Source organism: Stegostoma tigrinum, chromosome 38, assembly GCF_030684315.1.
Source record: "Stegostoma tigrinum isolate sSteTig4 chromosome 38, sSteTig4.hap1, whole genome shotgun sequence".
NCBI lineage: Eukaryota > Metazoa > Chordata > Chondrichthyes > Orectolobiformes > Stegostomatidae > Stegostoma > Stegostoma tigrinum.
Window position 1 is genome coordinate 1,694,437 of NC_081391.1, and position 14,661 is coordinate 1,709,097.

The 14,661-nt window shown below is 40.2% G+C and overlaps 1 protein-coding gene across 3 annotated transcripts in view; it reads left to right on the top strand.

The window, feature by feature from the left end:
* micall1a (MICAL-like 1a) overlaps positions 1–14,661 on the top strand; it is an 82,408-nt gene that overhangs the window by 46,569 nt on the left and 21,178 nt on the right. For all 3 annotated transcript variants that reach the window (XM_048520962.2, XM_048520961.2, XM_059640779.1), the window contains 3 exons: positions 2,301–2,367; positions 6,895–7,217; positions 9,378–9,733. In XM_048520962.2, coding sequence (XP_048376919.1) covers positions 2,301–2,367; positions 6,895–7,217; positions 9,378–9,733 — 746 coding nt within the window. The remainder of the gene's footprint in view (positions 1–2,300; positions 2,368–6,894; positions 7,218–9,377; positions 9,734–14,661) is intronic.

Genomic DNA, 14,661 nt, shown 5'->3' on the forward strand with positions numbered 1-14,661 from the left:
AATTCATTGGTTTCATTGTTGATAGCACCTGTAATCTTGACAATGGATAATCACTTTAAAAAATCGAATGAAAAATTCAGGAGTAGTTTCTTTACCCAGAGAATGATTAGACTGCGGAACTCAGTATAGCTGTGGCAAGTAGCTTAGATGTACTTAGAGAGATAGTTGATGGAGTTACATGGAGCTTGTGTGAAGCGTTATGACCAGTCTGGATCTCCTGGACTGAATGACCTGTTCCTACACTGTGTAGTTGATATGTGACTACTTTTTTAGAAGGAAGGCATAAGAAAGGTTTACATGAATGATTCCCAGATTCAGTAATCAGAAAGCTGGGAAATGTGAAACCGTTTCACTTGAAACAGAAGACGATTTCAAAGTTTAGAGATATGGCGTAATAAGCATTTCGATCATGAGCAGAAGTTAAAATTTAATACTCAGCAAATGAACGGGGAAAGTTAGAAGGAATGTTTTCAAATAGCGGATAATTAGAGTGGAGAATGATTTGCCATATTATTGAGACAGTGACAAGACATTTATAATTAAATTAGATAAGGAATTGAAAAGGGAGGTTATAAAAGATGCAGGGAAATATGATTACTGTAAACAGCTAACATTAAAGAATTAGTGGAGACACTGAATTGCGGTCACATCCTGTGAGACATTTCAGTGTGATGAGGTGCTGTATGAATATAGATCTTATTTAGGAAGGACAGTAAGCTTCTAGTTACGGCAAAGCTGTTGTGTGCAAATTCCATGGGGTCATTGTGTAAACTTGTGTAAAATGAATTGGCAGCTGGTTTATGGAATAAGGTTATAAACAGAAGCAGACATGGCTGAGAACGAGACCATATATAGAGGAGAACTGTAAAGGTACTAGACGTCACCACAGTGCTGAGTATTTTAAGGGAACAGTTATTTTCACTGGAATATTGAAGTCTGGATCATACAATGTCTATAGTTTAGAAATTTAAGCTAAGAATCTAGACCAGGGAAGGTAGCAATCTGTAATTAGTACTCTGAAAGTAATGATAGTAAGAACTGCCGATTCTGGAGTTAGAGTTAAGGCAGTGTTGAGCTGGAGGAACACAGCAGGCCAGGCAGCATCACAGGATCAGGAAAGTTGACGTTTCAGGTCGGGACCTTTCTTCAGAAAAGAAGGGCCCTGACCCAAAACATCAGCTTTCCTGCTCCTCTGATGCTGCCTGACCTGCTGTGTTCCTCCAGCTCCAAAATGCATTGTCTCTGAACGTAGTGAACTCATTTTACACATTCAAGTATAAAAGTCAAGTCTTGTGGATGCTGGAGATCTGAATGAAAAGGGGAGTGTTGGAGGAATTCAGTGTGTCAGGCAACATTTGTGGAGAGAGGAACAGACTTATTGCTCCAAACCCAAAATGACTCTTCAGAGAGGATAGTCTTGACTTGGCCAAAATATTAAAGGTTTCATTCTTAGAGGAATGACAATTGATATCGAGCTACATAATTTAAGAACAAAGGAAAAACTTACATTTTATAATGCTTTTCACACCTTCAGGGTGTCCCAAAGTGCCTTAGAGTCAATTTAATACTTTTGAAGGGCAGTCATTCCCACAAAATGGGCGACTCGCAGGCCAATTGTGCGCAGCAAGATCCCACAAACTGTATGATGAGATTTGTCTTAATGATAGCTGTCAGACAAGATATTGACCAGGATACCGGCAATAATTCCCTGTCTGTACTTTAATGTATGCTGTGGAATTTGAGGAAGCAGACAAGTAATGTCACTTGTGTGTGCAGGAACTGAAAGAGCCTGTTTGGTATCTTTCACTAAAATATGAGTTAATTTCTATATTTGGAATCACAAATAGAGATTGCTGAAAAAAACTCATCAGGTCTGACACCTGACCACTCGGGTCTGTGGGGAGACAGCAGAATTTACGTTTTGGGACCAGTGACTCTTCTTCAGACCCTTCCCTTTTTGAGATGCTGGGAAAGCTCTAACTGTTGAGTGCGTGTGATTCTGTGACCCAGTTCGGACAGCAGTTCACTCTTATAACTCCTGGGTCACCTAGCCACACTCAAAACTAGACAGTAAATGTAAACTGATTTTCGAGCATGTGGGATCCATTTACGAGCAATCCCGATGACACTGAACCTGCAAGTCTCTGGAGAACATATATGAAATTTGTAACCAGTAAGAGTTAATGATGTTTAATTTTAAAAAGTGGAGGAATTTGCAAACATTGCATCAACTGTCCTTGTCACTGTTTATTAAATCTCTCCTGCAGAAGTTTCAATCATTTCTTTTCCCATTTGTTTAGGAGGAGTGACTGAGCAAACTGCACCCATACCAAAGCCACGTGACCGTCCGCAAACCTTTACAGAGAGGTATCTGTGTTCTGGTTGGTTAACCAAGACTCTTATTTAATATATCATAAAACCAAGAACTGTGGACCTGGAACTCTGAAACAAAAACAAAAATAGCTGGAGAAAATCAACAGATCAGGCAGCACCTGTGGAGAGAAAGCAGAATCAACATTTTGGATGAAAGGGTCACTGGATTCTTTTGACTCTGCTTTCTCTCCACAGATGCTACCAGACCTTCTGTGTTTCTCCAGCAATTAATGTTTATTGTTTTCATTTGTTAGATATTGATATTGAACTTGTTAGAAAACAAATTGTTTTATTTAACTGAATTGGACAATGTCATTGTCAGGGCACAGGACTTGGACAGGGAACCAGGTCCTATTTTCAGTTAATATGACATGCTGCATCAGTTGTGATTTTTTTATTATCTGATGGGAAACTGCTTGGTACTTGGTGTTAGTCATTGAGATCTCTTGATGGCTTTATGCACTGGATTGAATCTTTGTAATTCATGTAGCCCAGTATCTCCTAGCTCCTCAGGTCGCTTTCAGTCTCTTCAAGAACATCTGATCAACTTCTTTCTGAATTAGTCTCCACTCCAATTGTTGTGATTTTCCTTATGGCTGTTTTGAGAAATGGTGCTTGCCTCATTTTTCACTGCTGTTCTACTGATGCTGACCATCTATTGGATTGGGGCTATGGACGACATTGTCTTTCTTTTGTGTGCACGAAATCTTTTCCAGTAGTCATTGCTAGATGCTGATCAGGAGTGTAAGCATTGGCTTTTTACACCCATCCTTTAATTAATTAATTTAGTTATCGTAGTGGCACATTCACTTCATCATCTAACCTGTCATCTTACCTTTTGCTCCTAACTTCCTGTTCACTCTTGCATCCCCCGACTCCCATCATTCTTAAATGAATATTTCTCTACCTTTTGAAAGCATGAATTCTCTCTATTTCTGACCATCTAGAGCATAGGACTGCATTATTTTAAAATTTGTCATCCCTCCCTCATTGCCATTGAGAAGGTGCTGGGTTGCCGCCTTTGAGCCATTGTAGTCCATCATGCATTGTTGCAATCATAGTGCTGTTAGAGAGTTTGAGAATTTTAGCTCCAGGTATCCATGATGAGTCCATGCTTGTGTTTGTTCTTTGTTCGAACATTCTCCCATCTAAATCTAACATAATTCTCTATTCCCTTCTGTCTCATATACCTATCTAATTTCCTCTTAAACCCATCTCTAACATTCACTTGAACTACTTCCAGTGGTGATGTGTTCCACATTGCCAATAATAAAGAAGCTTCTTCTGAATTTCCAATTGAACTTTCTGGTGATTATCTAATACTGATGGAATCTGGTTATGCTGTTGCCCAGAAGAACTTTCTCCAAAAATGCATGCAGAATTTTAAATTTGGCTAAGCAAGACTCTATGCAGTTTATCAGACCTTCCCTATTTCTCAGTTCTATCCCTGTAGAAGTAAGGTTGGTGTTTGATTTGTTTTTACGGTCTTGTTCACCCCATTAGTGATTGTAGTCTCATTGGTGTAATTAATTACCAGTGTTCTTTTCTCTACATCACCTAGACATGCACCTTTTCTGGTAATAAGTGACCTCTTTATTCTTTCTATCACAACATACAACATACTTGTTCACATTTATCTATGTTGGACTTAATTTGATAATTATATTCCATTTAGCCCATTTGTTCATGTCCACCTGTAACTATTTACACTCCACGACAGCATGTTCCCTCTAAGTGGGTATAATCCGCGAGTTTAGATCTGATAACTTTGATTACAGAGTCCAAGCGGTTAGTGTAAATTGTGAACAGAATCTCAGCACCAATCCTTGTGGAGCAGCAGTTCACACCTCCTGCCATTTTGAGAAAACATCCTTTACTCCTACTCTTTTTTTTAAGTTAAGCCAGCAGCAGTCCATTCTGCCACTTATGCCTGACTCTAGTAGCGTATTCCTATTATTAATAAGGGTTCTAAGAGGAGAACCCACCTTTCAGTGGTTAACTAAAGTTAGGGCAATGTCAAATTTGAGGAAAATGCATAGAACAGCACTAAGACAAAGGACAGGTCAGATTATTGATCAGAATGTTAAAAAGGTATAGAATGACTTTAACCAAAAGGAAGAAATTAGACTGTGAGACAAAGTTAGTTAGGAATGCAAAACGGATAGCAAGAGTTTCTACCAGTCCTTAAAAAGGAAAGAGCAAGTAAAGTGAGTAGTGGTCTCTGGAGAGTGAAAATGGGGAGCTAATGGTAGGTAAAGAAGTGGCACATGTAATAAATAAATATCTTGTTTCTGTCTGAGGATACAAGGAAAGTCACAGTAATGCCTGTAAATCAGGAGATGGAAAGGAGAAAGGATACTGGTGCAGTTACAATCACTTGGAAATTAGTACTGAGCAAACTGATGGAGCAGCAAGCTGGCAAGTCTCAGTGATCTGATGGACTTCATCTTAAGGTCTTAGAAGAGATTGCTAATGAGGTAATAAATGTGTTCGTACTGATCTTTCAAAATTTCCCAAATTCAGGAAAGGTTTCCTTGTTTTAAAAAGTATCAGATTTAACCCCTCTATTCAGGAAAGGAAGAGGCAGAAAACAGGAAAATGTGAATTAGTGAGCTTGACGTCGGTCTTGGGAAAGATATTAGAATTGATCATTAAAGAGATTATAAACTACACAGTTCAAGTAAAAAAAAAATCAACATAATCAGGAACGGATAGCATGGATTCATCAAAAAGCAATCATGTCGAACCAATTTATTGGAGTTCTTTGAAAGAGTGACACACACCAAGGGGAGCCTTTAGGAATTATGTAATTTCGTTGGACGCATTTCATAAGAGGTTTACCAGATGACAGCTTGAATGAACAGGTTATCTTGTGAGGAAAGTTGGACAATCTGGGATTGTTTCCACTGGAAGTTAGCGTGAGGAAGACTTGGTTGAAGTGTTTTAAGACCCTGAATGGTCTTGACAAGATGGACTTAGAAAAGATGGTTGTCCTTGTGGGTCAGACTAGGACAGGCATCACTTCTAAAATTAGGGGTCATGCTTTTAGGACAGTGATGAGAAGAAACTTTTGGCTGGGTATTGTGTGGCTTTGGAACACACCGCCTCAGAAGGAGATAGAAAGAGTGTCCTAGACTACTTTTAAGACCAAAGTGGTTGGATTCTTGTAAGGCAGCGGATTTGGGAGTTGTTGGAGGTAAATGTGAATGTGGAATTTGAAACACACAGATCATTTGATCTTACGGTGGAGCAGACTCAAGGGGCAAATAGTGTACTTCTGCTTCTGTTTTGTATGTTTGTAGAATAATTCAATAAGGTTGAGAGCATGAACTTCCCTTTTGTAATCTATGCTGACTGTTTCAATTTTTACGTGTTTTCCTGTTATATCTTTCAGTAAAGATCCTATTATCCTTTCTACCACCAGTGTTCAGCAAAGTCACAGTTTCAGCTCCATTTTTGATGATAAGAACTATGTTCCCCATTCTGCTCATACTATTCTCTTTTCCACCTCTCATCATTGTGACATTGCCATTTATTCTGTCTAATAATTACACTTGGATACAATCCGTCCCAAATGTGTATTTTGTCACTCAAGCCTGTGGAGCATTTCAGGTCTTGAAGCTGTAGAATTTTGACTGCTTTTGGGATGAAGGAAGAAATGACTTTGCAGTGGAAATATCGTTGTCCTTTCACATCTCTCTTTTATTTCGTTCAATAGTTGGGCTCTGATTGCAGGTTAAAATATGAATGAGGGAGGAAGGGATCATCCTCCAGGAAAGTGTGTTTTGCAGCATCTTCCCTGCCCTGAGTGTCCCAATGGATGGGCCTTTCTTCCAATTCACTTCTCTTCCAATTCACTTCTCAACTGGAGGAAGCATATAATTGAGAGTGAACTTGAAGCTGTTACATTGTTCAGAGGCTGCTGGATGCTGAGCTGCAAAGGGACAGAAGCTGTATTGCTTTAGCCTGTTAGATGCAATTATCTTTCCTTCTTTTGAAAGTGATGTCTGGTGATCTTGCAGTGTGTTTGTTGGTGAGCAGTTACTTTTGGATAAAACTCAGTATCTCTCAAGTCACCAGTAATCATCTTAGTTTCTTGTTTGTTAAGGTTTTTCATTTCAAAGTCTGCAATGGCAGTATAAAGCACAGGTATGGCTTAAATGGCAAGAAATGTAACTACTGTCCGAAAAAGCCTGATCAAATTGAAAATCACGGCACAAATCATTCCCTAAAGCCAAACTTCGGTATTTTATTTACATATCTCATTTGGAAATGGATATCAACGTTAAAGTGAGTAGTGTCGTACAAAGTAATGCTATAACTTACAGACTGAAGTATTTGAATGCTTTATATGACTACATTCGTTTTGAAGCTGTTTGCGTATTTCCAGACCTAATCATGCCCTTTCCACCACTCCACAATTTGAATTCAATTTAGTAAAATTTCTGCAGTAATGCCTTTTGTAGGAAATGTGGCAGTTTTGTTGCCATGGTTTTCTGATCATTTAATTGTTTCAAACAGGAAAGGCGAAGACAACAAACCTAAAGACCATCCTTGGATGGCATTGGTGAATTCCGAAGTGAAGAGAAGACCCGCGCCCCCCCGGCCCGGAGCACCCACCAACCCCAGCAGCACTCAGCAAGAAACCACAGAATCTGTTCCCTTAAATCCGTTTGAAGTGGATGAGGAGGAGGAAACAAGCAATGTGTCTGAGAAAGTGCAGAGTGCAGCACCCATGGAAACAACTCCCAAATCAAACCATCCATGGTATGGCATTCAACCAGCCAACAGTCCTAGGAGCAAGAAGCGGCCTGCACCCCCAGCACCAAATGCATCCCCTTCAGGTGAGTCGGATACTGAGTTCCTGTACTCTCAGCTCACTGTGGGTTCATGTTGGATATGTGTAGAATGTTTAGAGTGGATTGTGTTCCTGAAAAGAGAGATTTTTGCAAACAGAGATATCTAGAGTGGCAACAGTATTCAGTGATAGAGCCCAATCTGAAGTCCTTTATTGCTTTGTAAAATGACCTTTCTTTTCCAGAATTTCAGTTTTGGCTGCTCAGCATTGCCAAACTAATGAAAAGCGAGAGGGAGCTGGTGTTGCAGTTTGTGGATGATGTGCAAACGACAAGCAGCAAAATACTATGTAACGTAACATACTATTTAAGGTCACTGCAGGGTGAGCCCAGGTTCGAAGCTCATGAGGCACTCTAAGGCATTTTGGGCAATGGTAATATCTCCTATGTCTGGTCAGATCCCTCCTTCCTACCTAGGTAAACATCCACAAAATGCTACCAGATTTGTCCTCCCCATAATTTGGAATCTCAAATCTGTCTCAGTCTTCATGTCTGTTCGGCTGATGTTAAGGTATATGTGTACATAATCTTTACAGATACAATATAGGTTATAAAATACATATACAGTTATCCCAGTATACTCAATCTGTTTACTGCAGCTATTTACATAATTGTTCAAATTGGCCTGAAGGTACATTGTTATCAGCAATTTAAAAACCCTAAAGAGTCAGTAACTCAGGGCAATTTGAATGATGGTTTGATGCAGCATTGTTATGAATGGAATGACACTGGAGGCATACTCCTTAGTAACTTTCACAAGAGAAGCGCATAAATACTCAAATAGAAATAGTTCACAGCGCCATGATGGAAGAGCAGCATGAATTCATTTGATAGCTGTGTCTTAGAGCCTGCCGTATGACCTCCTTTTGTGCAATACCATTGTCTGTTTCACATCATTCACAAATATTAAAAGTAACAAGGGGCCGGGCCAGGACAGGTACCTGTGGTGCTCTTTCCCGAACAAGATTATTTCAAAATTTTCTATTTCTCTGCTGGCATTACTGAGCCAGTCACATAAGTTGTCATCTATGCTGGGGGCTTAACCTGACACAGACTTTGTATTTTGAAAATCTAAATAAACTCCCAACAGGTCACTTGGCCTCCGCCTAATTACCGGAAAGGTATGACCAGTGTTATTGCTTTAGTGACATTACTCCCAGTAATAGTGGTTCAGTTCTGCCTTGGCACCTCTATCATAGGTAGAGTGGTGCTGGTTAAATTAAGCATTCCTGTCGAGCTCAATTTTTTAAAAATTGTTTATTGGCTGTGACACCACTGACCAGACCAGTAGTTATTGTCAATCCCTAATTACCCCGCAGAAGCTCATAATGATCTTGAGCCACTACAGGCCATAGGATATTAGGTATACTGTAATGGTGTTGGAACGGGAACAGGTGTAGGCAATTCAATCCCTCAAGCTTGTTCCGCCATATAGTCCGATTACGGCTGCTCTGATCACGGCCACAACTTCACTTTGCTGCCTGCTCTCCCAGTTGCTAATAAGAAAAAAATCTGTATATCTCCTCAAATTTATTCCATATCCACAGACTGAAACCCTTTTGAGAGAAGCAAAACCTCCTGTGTTTTAAATCTGTTACCCATTATCGTAAAACTATGGCCACTCATTCTCGATCAGTCCACACAATGTCTGTCATCTGCTTCATATGGAGGGAGTTCCAGAATTTTAACAGTCTCTAATCGCATGAGTCTTAATTGCAAGTGAAATCAGAGGCTGGATTTTAGAATAAGATCTCTTCCAATTATTTGTTTGACTTGCAAATACTACAGGTAAATGTGCCAAAAACACTGGAACTAACAGTGTCTGACTTTATTTCTTCTTGGCACAATGTTCTCAAATACCCTACAGGATGTGGGTGGGGTTCATTTCACTCCTTGACATTGTTGGGGTTGCAGTGTAGTAAGGAAACAAACTCCCACAAATGCCTCCTATATTTTGTTAAGTGTATATAGATTATGTACACTGTGAAAGTCAATTAAATTGCTCTGTTCTGTCAAACTTAAGTTTTATCAGCAGTTGTGTTTGTTACGGTCACTTCAATGAAATGAGCGCACCTTCGTTTGGTAGTTCTCATTTATTCCATTTCTGTGTTTAGAAGACTAGATTTCAGAGTATTTCCTCTTTTACAGCCTCTCGTTCGCTCCAGTATCAGACCCACAATTCTTTAGTTTCTGAACCAAGTCCATCCCCTTCCCTGAGCATGGAGAGTATTTCTGGGAATTCTGCAAAGTCTACTCCAGAACTGCATAGAAAATGTGAAGCTGAGGCAGCCGATAGTCCAGCTACAGACAGCAGGAGTCCTGCCACATCCAATGGGAGTCCGATAGCCAGTGAGACCGCCCTGTCAAATACTGAGAGTCCCACACCATCCAGTTATCACCGACCTCCACCGAAGCCTCCCGTCAGCCGTAGCCCGAGGTTACCTGCTCATCCATCCCCTGAAACAAACAGGGTAAAACTCTGCAGCACTGACCTTCAGCCAAAGGTAGGTTATAATGCTGTTGCATAACTGCATAGTACAGTATAAATCCTTCCATAAAGACACAAGTCACCAGGAATGTCAAGTTGTGTTCTGTAGAGACTGCCTCTTGGAGCAGAGTATACTAGCTGATTATATGTGAGGCAGCTATCATTCAAAGATTATTTATTTACAATTTACTTACTGGCTACAGTGCAAATCCTGAGGGTTGCACAGAAAGTGGGTAGTATTTATGTGTTTCACCCACTAATCTGAGAATTTCCCTTTATCTCCCCTTTCATCTACCTGCAATTTATCCACCTTGGTTTTAGCTTGCTTCTGTTGTGAACTTTTGCTCAAGCAGCTTACAAGAATAAACATTTTAATCACAACAAAAAAACTGAAAGAACTGCAGATGCTGGAAATCAGAAACAAAAACAGAAGTGTGTGGAAACACTGAGCAGGTCTGGCAGCATCTGTGGAGAGAAGATCACTGGACCCAAAGTGTTAACTTTAGTCACAGCAGTGCTCCAAGTCTCAGTTCTGGGGACTGTTCTCAGTATCCCACAACTAGTTCCTGCATTACCTGCATTTTACATGTACAGGTTAAACAAATAAAGAAGTAGTTTTAATTAAAAATAAAATTTTACAGATGCTGTAAAGGTGAAGTAAAAATAGGAAGTGGTAAAATCCTCAGATCTGGCAGTATCTCTGGAGAGGGAAATGATATTAACATTTCAAGTCAAGTATGATCCTACTTTAGTAATTAATATTGTTTTAACTCCATAAACCAATGGCTGTCCCACAATTTCTTTGGTGGTCGAAAGCACGTATAATCTCTTGTTTAAATTTAACATTTGAACAAGTATCAGTTGTCATTTACAGACACAGATTTAAACTTCTTCCATCCTTTGTGAGTCAAACAGTTTCTATTAAGCTTGGCTTTAGGCTATTCCCGTAGCCCTACAGAACAGCTTATGTATGCATTCTTCTTAATAACTTGAAAATAACTTTGCTCAAAACACAAAGTTCTAGGCAGTGTAATTGTTTTTTCTATTTTCTGTCAGACTGTTAAGTATCATTCAGGTAATTGTCTCTAAGGCCAACGTATGCTTCCTAAACTAAACAATATATTTGTGACATGGTCAAATCAGATCTTTATAAAACTCAAGCATGACTTCTACCCCTCTTTCCAGTCCTGGTGATGTAAAGGCCAAGATTCGTTTGCCTTTTTGATTACTTTCTGTACCAGTTTAAAACATTTTAGTGATACAAGTACATAAACGTCCTCTGTTTCTCATTGGACATTTTCATTTTTGTTATGTGGATGATCTCCCATTTGTCTGCACTGGTATCCATTTGCTACAACTTTGCCCATTCAGTTCATTTGTCCATTTCTCTTGGCAGTTTCAAATTACAGCCACACTTCCTACAATGCCTGCCTATCTTTTTTTCAGTTAGCGAATGTATTTAAATGACTTTATATCGGATCATCTATGATGTTTTAAATGTGGTAAATAATTAAGGCTCCAACATGGATCCATGTAAGACATAATGACATCCAGCCAATTGGAATGTCTGCCTCCATTCTCCCATCTTGTTTCCTGTCTCTCAGCCAATTAATAGGTTAAAACAGAAAAGACTGTTTGACCCATCGAGTCTGCACCCACAATACCTACCACTAAAGGCGCATAATTCTAATTTCCTGCACTTATCCCATATCCTGAATGTTATGACGTTTGAAGTGCTCATCTAAATACTTTTTTAAACTTTTGTAAAGTTTCTGGCCATCACAGCCTTCACTACCTTCCTAGGCAGTGCATTCCTGCATTCCAGAATCCCACCACCCACTGAGTGAAAAAGTTTTTTTCCCCAAATCCCCTCTGAATCTCCTGTCCCTTACCCTTAAACTATGCCCCCTCCTTGTGATTGACCCTTCAGCCAAAGGGAATGGCTGCTGTGTTTTCACCATGTCCATAACTGTAATACACCTCAATCATGTACATCTCCGTCTTCTCTGCTGTCGAGAAAACAATCCAAGCCTATGTCTCTCCTCATAGCTTAGTTTCTTATTTCAGACAATATTCTGATGAACCTCCTCTGTATCCCCTCTAATGGTATCACATCCTTCCTATAATGAGGTGCCTAGAACTGCATACAGTACTCCAGAAGTGACCTGACCAACACTCCATACAACTCCAATGTTACCTCCTTGTTCTTGTACTCCGTGCCAGAACTGATGAAAACAAGTGTCCCATATGCTGCCTTAATTATCCTATTCACGTGTTCTGCTGACTTCAGAGATCTATGGGTAATTACCCCAATATCCCTGTGTTTCTCTAAGCTACCCATTGTCCTGCCATTCATTAAATAGTTGTTCATTTTGTTTCTTCCTTCAAAGTGCATCACCTCACATTTATGAAGTTTAAATACCATCTGCCACTGGTCTCTCCATCTGACCAACCTGTCTGTGTCTTCCTGTGACCATCATCTTTGCTATTAACCGCTCTACCAATCTTGGTGTCATTTGCCAATTTGCTTAATATCTCCTTCACATTTTCATCTATATCATTTATGTCTGTAACAATAAATAAGGGTCTCAGTACTGATCTTCCTGGTACACCACTAGACACCAGCCTCCAGTCACTCAAACAGCCTTCTACCTTTTGTGTCCTTTTACTAAACCAATTTCTGATCCATCTCACCAAGTTTCCCTCAATTCCATGTGCTTTAACCCTGTCAATCAGTCTCCCATGTGGGACCTTGTCGTAAGATTTGCTAAAATCCATATAAACTCTATCAACTGAACTTCCCTGTTCCGCACAATTGATCATCTTTTCAAATAATTCTAGCAAATTTGTTAGGCATGATCTCCCTTTGTCAAAGCCATGCTGACTGTCCCTAATTGACACGTGCCTTTCCAAGTGGTTATTAAGATGCTCCTTCAGAATTTTCTCCAGTGGTCTCCTTACCACTCTCAGGGGACTCACTGGTCTGCAATTTCCTGGTTCATCTCTGTCACCCTCTTTAAAAGGTGGAACCACATTAACCGTCCTCTGGTACTTCCCTGGAGTCAGAGGAATTGAAAATTTGTCAGCCCCTGCAATTTCCTCCCTCATCTGCTACAGCAGCCTGAGTTAGAATTCATCCAGACCCGGGGATTTAATCTGTTTTTAGGCCCAACAAAGCCTCCAATACCACCTCCTTTCCTAGGTCAACCTGCACAAGTTCCTCCTGAATCCCATACCCATATTCTCCTTTTCCAGAGTGAAGACCAAAGAAAAGTATTCATTCAACACCATTCCAATATCCTGTGGCTTCACACACAGTTGCTCCCTTGGTATTTAATGGGTCTTGCTCGTTCTCTGGTTAGCTTCTTCCCTTTAATGTATTTATAAACTATCCTGCGATTCTCCTACTCCCGTTCACAAGTTCTTTCTCATGCCCCTTTTTGCCCTTCTAATTGCTTTCTGGCGTTCTCTTCTGCACATCCTATATTCCTCGAGGGCCACAGCTGAATTGTTCTCTTTGGACTTGATAAAACCCCTACTCTCCTTGCTTATTCTTATTGTCCTGGACATCCAGGGTGCACTGAACTTATTGCTCCTACATTTCCTTCTAAAGGATACAGGTTGGATCTGTACTCTGCTCAGCTCCTTTTTGATTGTCCTTCTATTGCTCTGCTGTAGACTTACCTGTAAGCAGCTGTTCCCAGTTTGTGTGACCAGATGCTGCTTTATTCTAAAAATCTGCCTTCCCTCAATCCAAAGCTGTCTTTGGCAGGCCAGCTTTTTCCTTTACCAGAACAAATTTGAACCGTACAACATTATGGTTGCAATTGCTAAACTGTTCTCCCACTGCAACATGGAACATCTGTGTGGCTTCTTTCCCCAGAACCAAAACCAGCAGTGCACCCTCTACGTATTAATATAAAAAACTCTCTGGATATATTTCAATAAATCTGCACCCTCTAAACCCTTAACACTATGACTATTCCAATACCTTGATTATTACTCTTATGCACTGTTGACGTATTTGCTCCACTTTTTATGGCTGACTGTTTGTGGGCCTACAATATAATCCCAATAAAGTAGATGCCCCTTAACATTCCTCAGTTCTACACTCAAAGCCTCATTTGAGGACCTTTCCAAGATATCTCTCCTTAGTACAGTAATTGACTCCTTAATTAATAGTGCTGTACAACTGCCCTTTTAACATCCCCCTCAGGTCTATCCTGAAGATTGTATAGCATGGACTGTTGAGTTGCCACTCCAGTCCTTTCCTCAAACGTGCTTCTGTGAATATAACAATATCATACTTCTGTGTTTCAATCCATGTCATTAATTCATCAGTCTTACCTATTACACTTCTTGCATTAAGGACCATTCAGCCTTGCTTTACTCTTGACATTCAACATAGTTGAACTCGTCGTAACTTGCTTCCTTTGCTGTAGCATGATGTGTCTGTGTTTCATCGATATGCCCCTTCTCCCTGCCAGATTAGTTTCAACTCCTCCCAACAGCACTAGCAAATTTGCATGCAAGAATGTTGGTCCCAGTGTGGTTCAGGTGCAGGATGATGACTTCAGCTTGTACAAGGGGGCGTAGCTACAAATTCAGGGGTGATTTAAGACAGATGTCAGAGGCAGGTGGTAAGGGCGTGGAATGCCCTGTGTGCCAATGTAGTTAACTCAACCACATTAGGGGCACTTAAACAGTCCTTGGATATGCATATGGATGATGATGGTATAGTGTAGGGGAAGGGCTTAGATTAGTTCACAGGTTGGCGCAACATCGAGGACCAAAGGGCCTATTCTGCACTGTATTGTTCTATGTTCTGTGTCCCAATTTTACACGTCTCACCTTGCCCAGAATTGGTACCAGTGATCTAGGAATCTAAAACCCTCCCTCTTGCACCAATGCTTGAGTCACAAAATCATCTAATTAGTTTCAGGG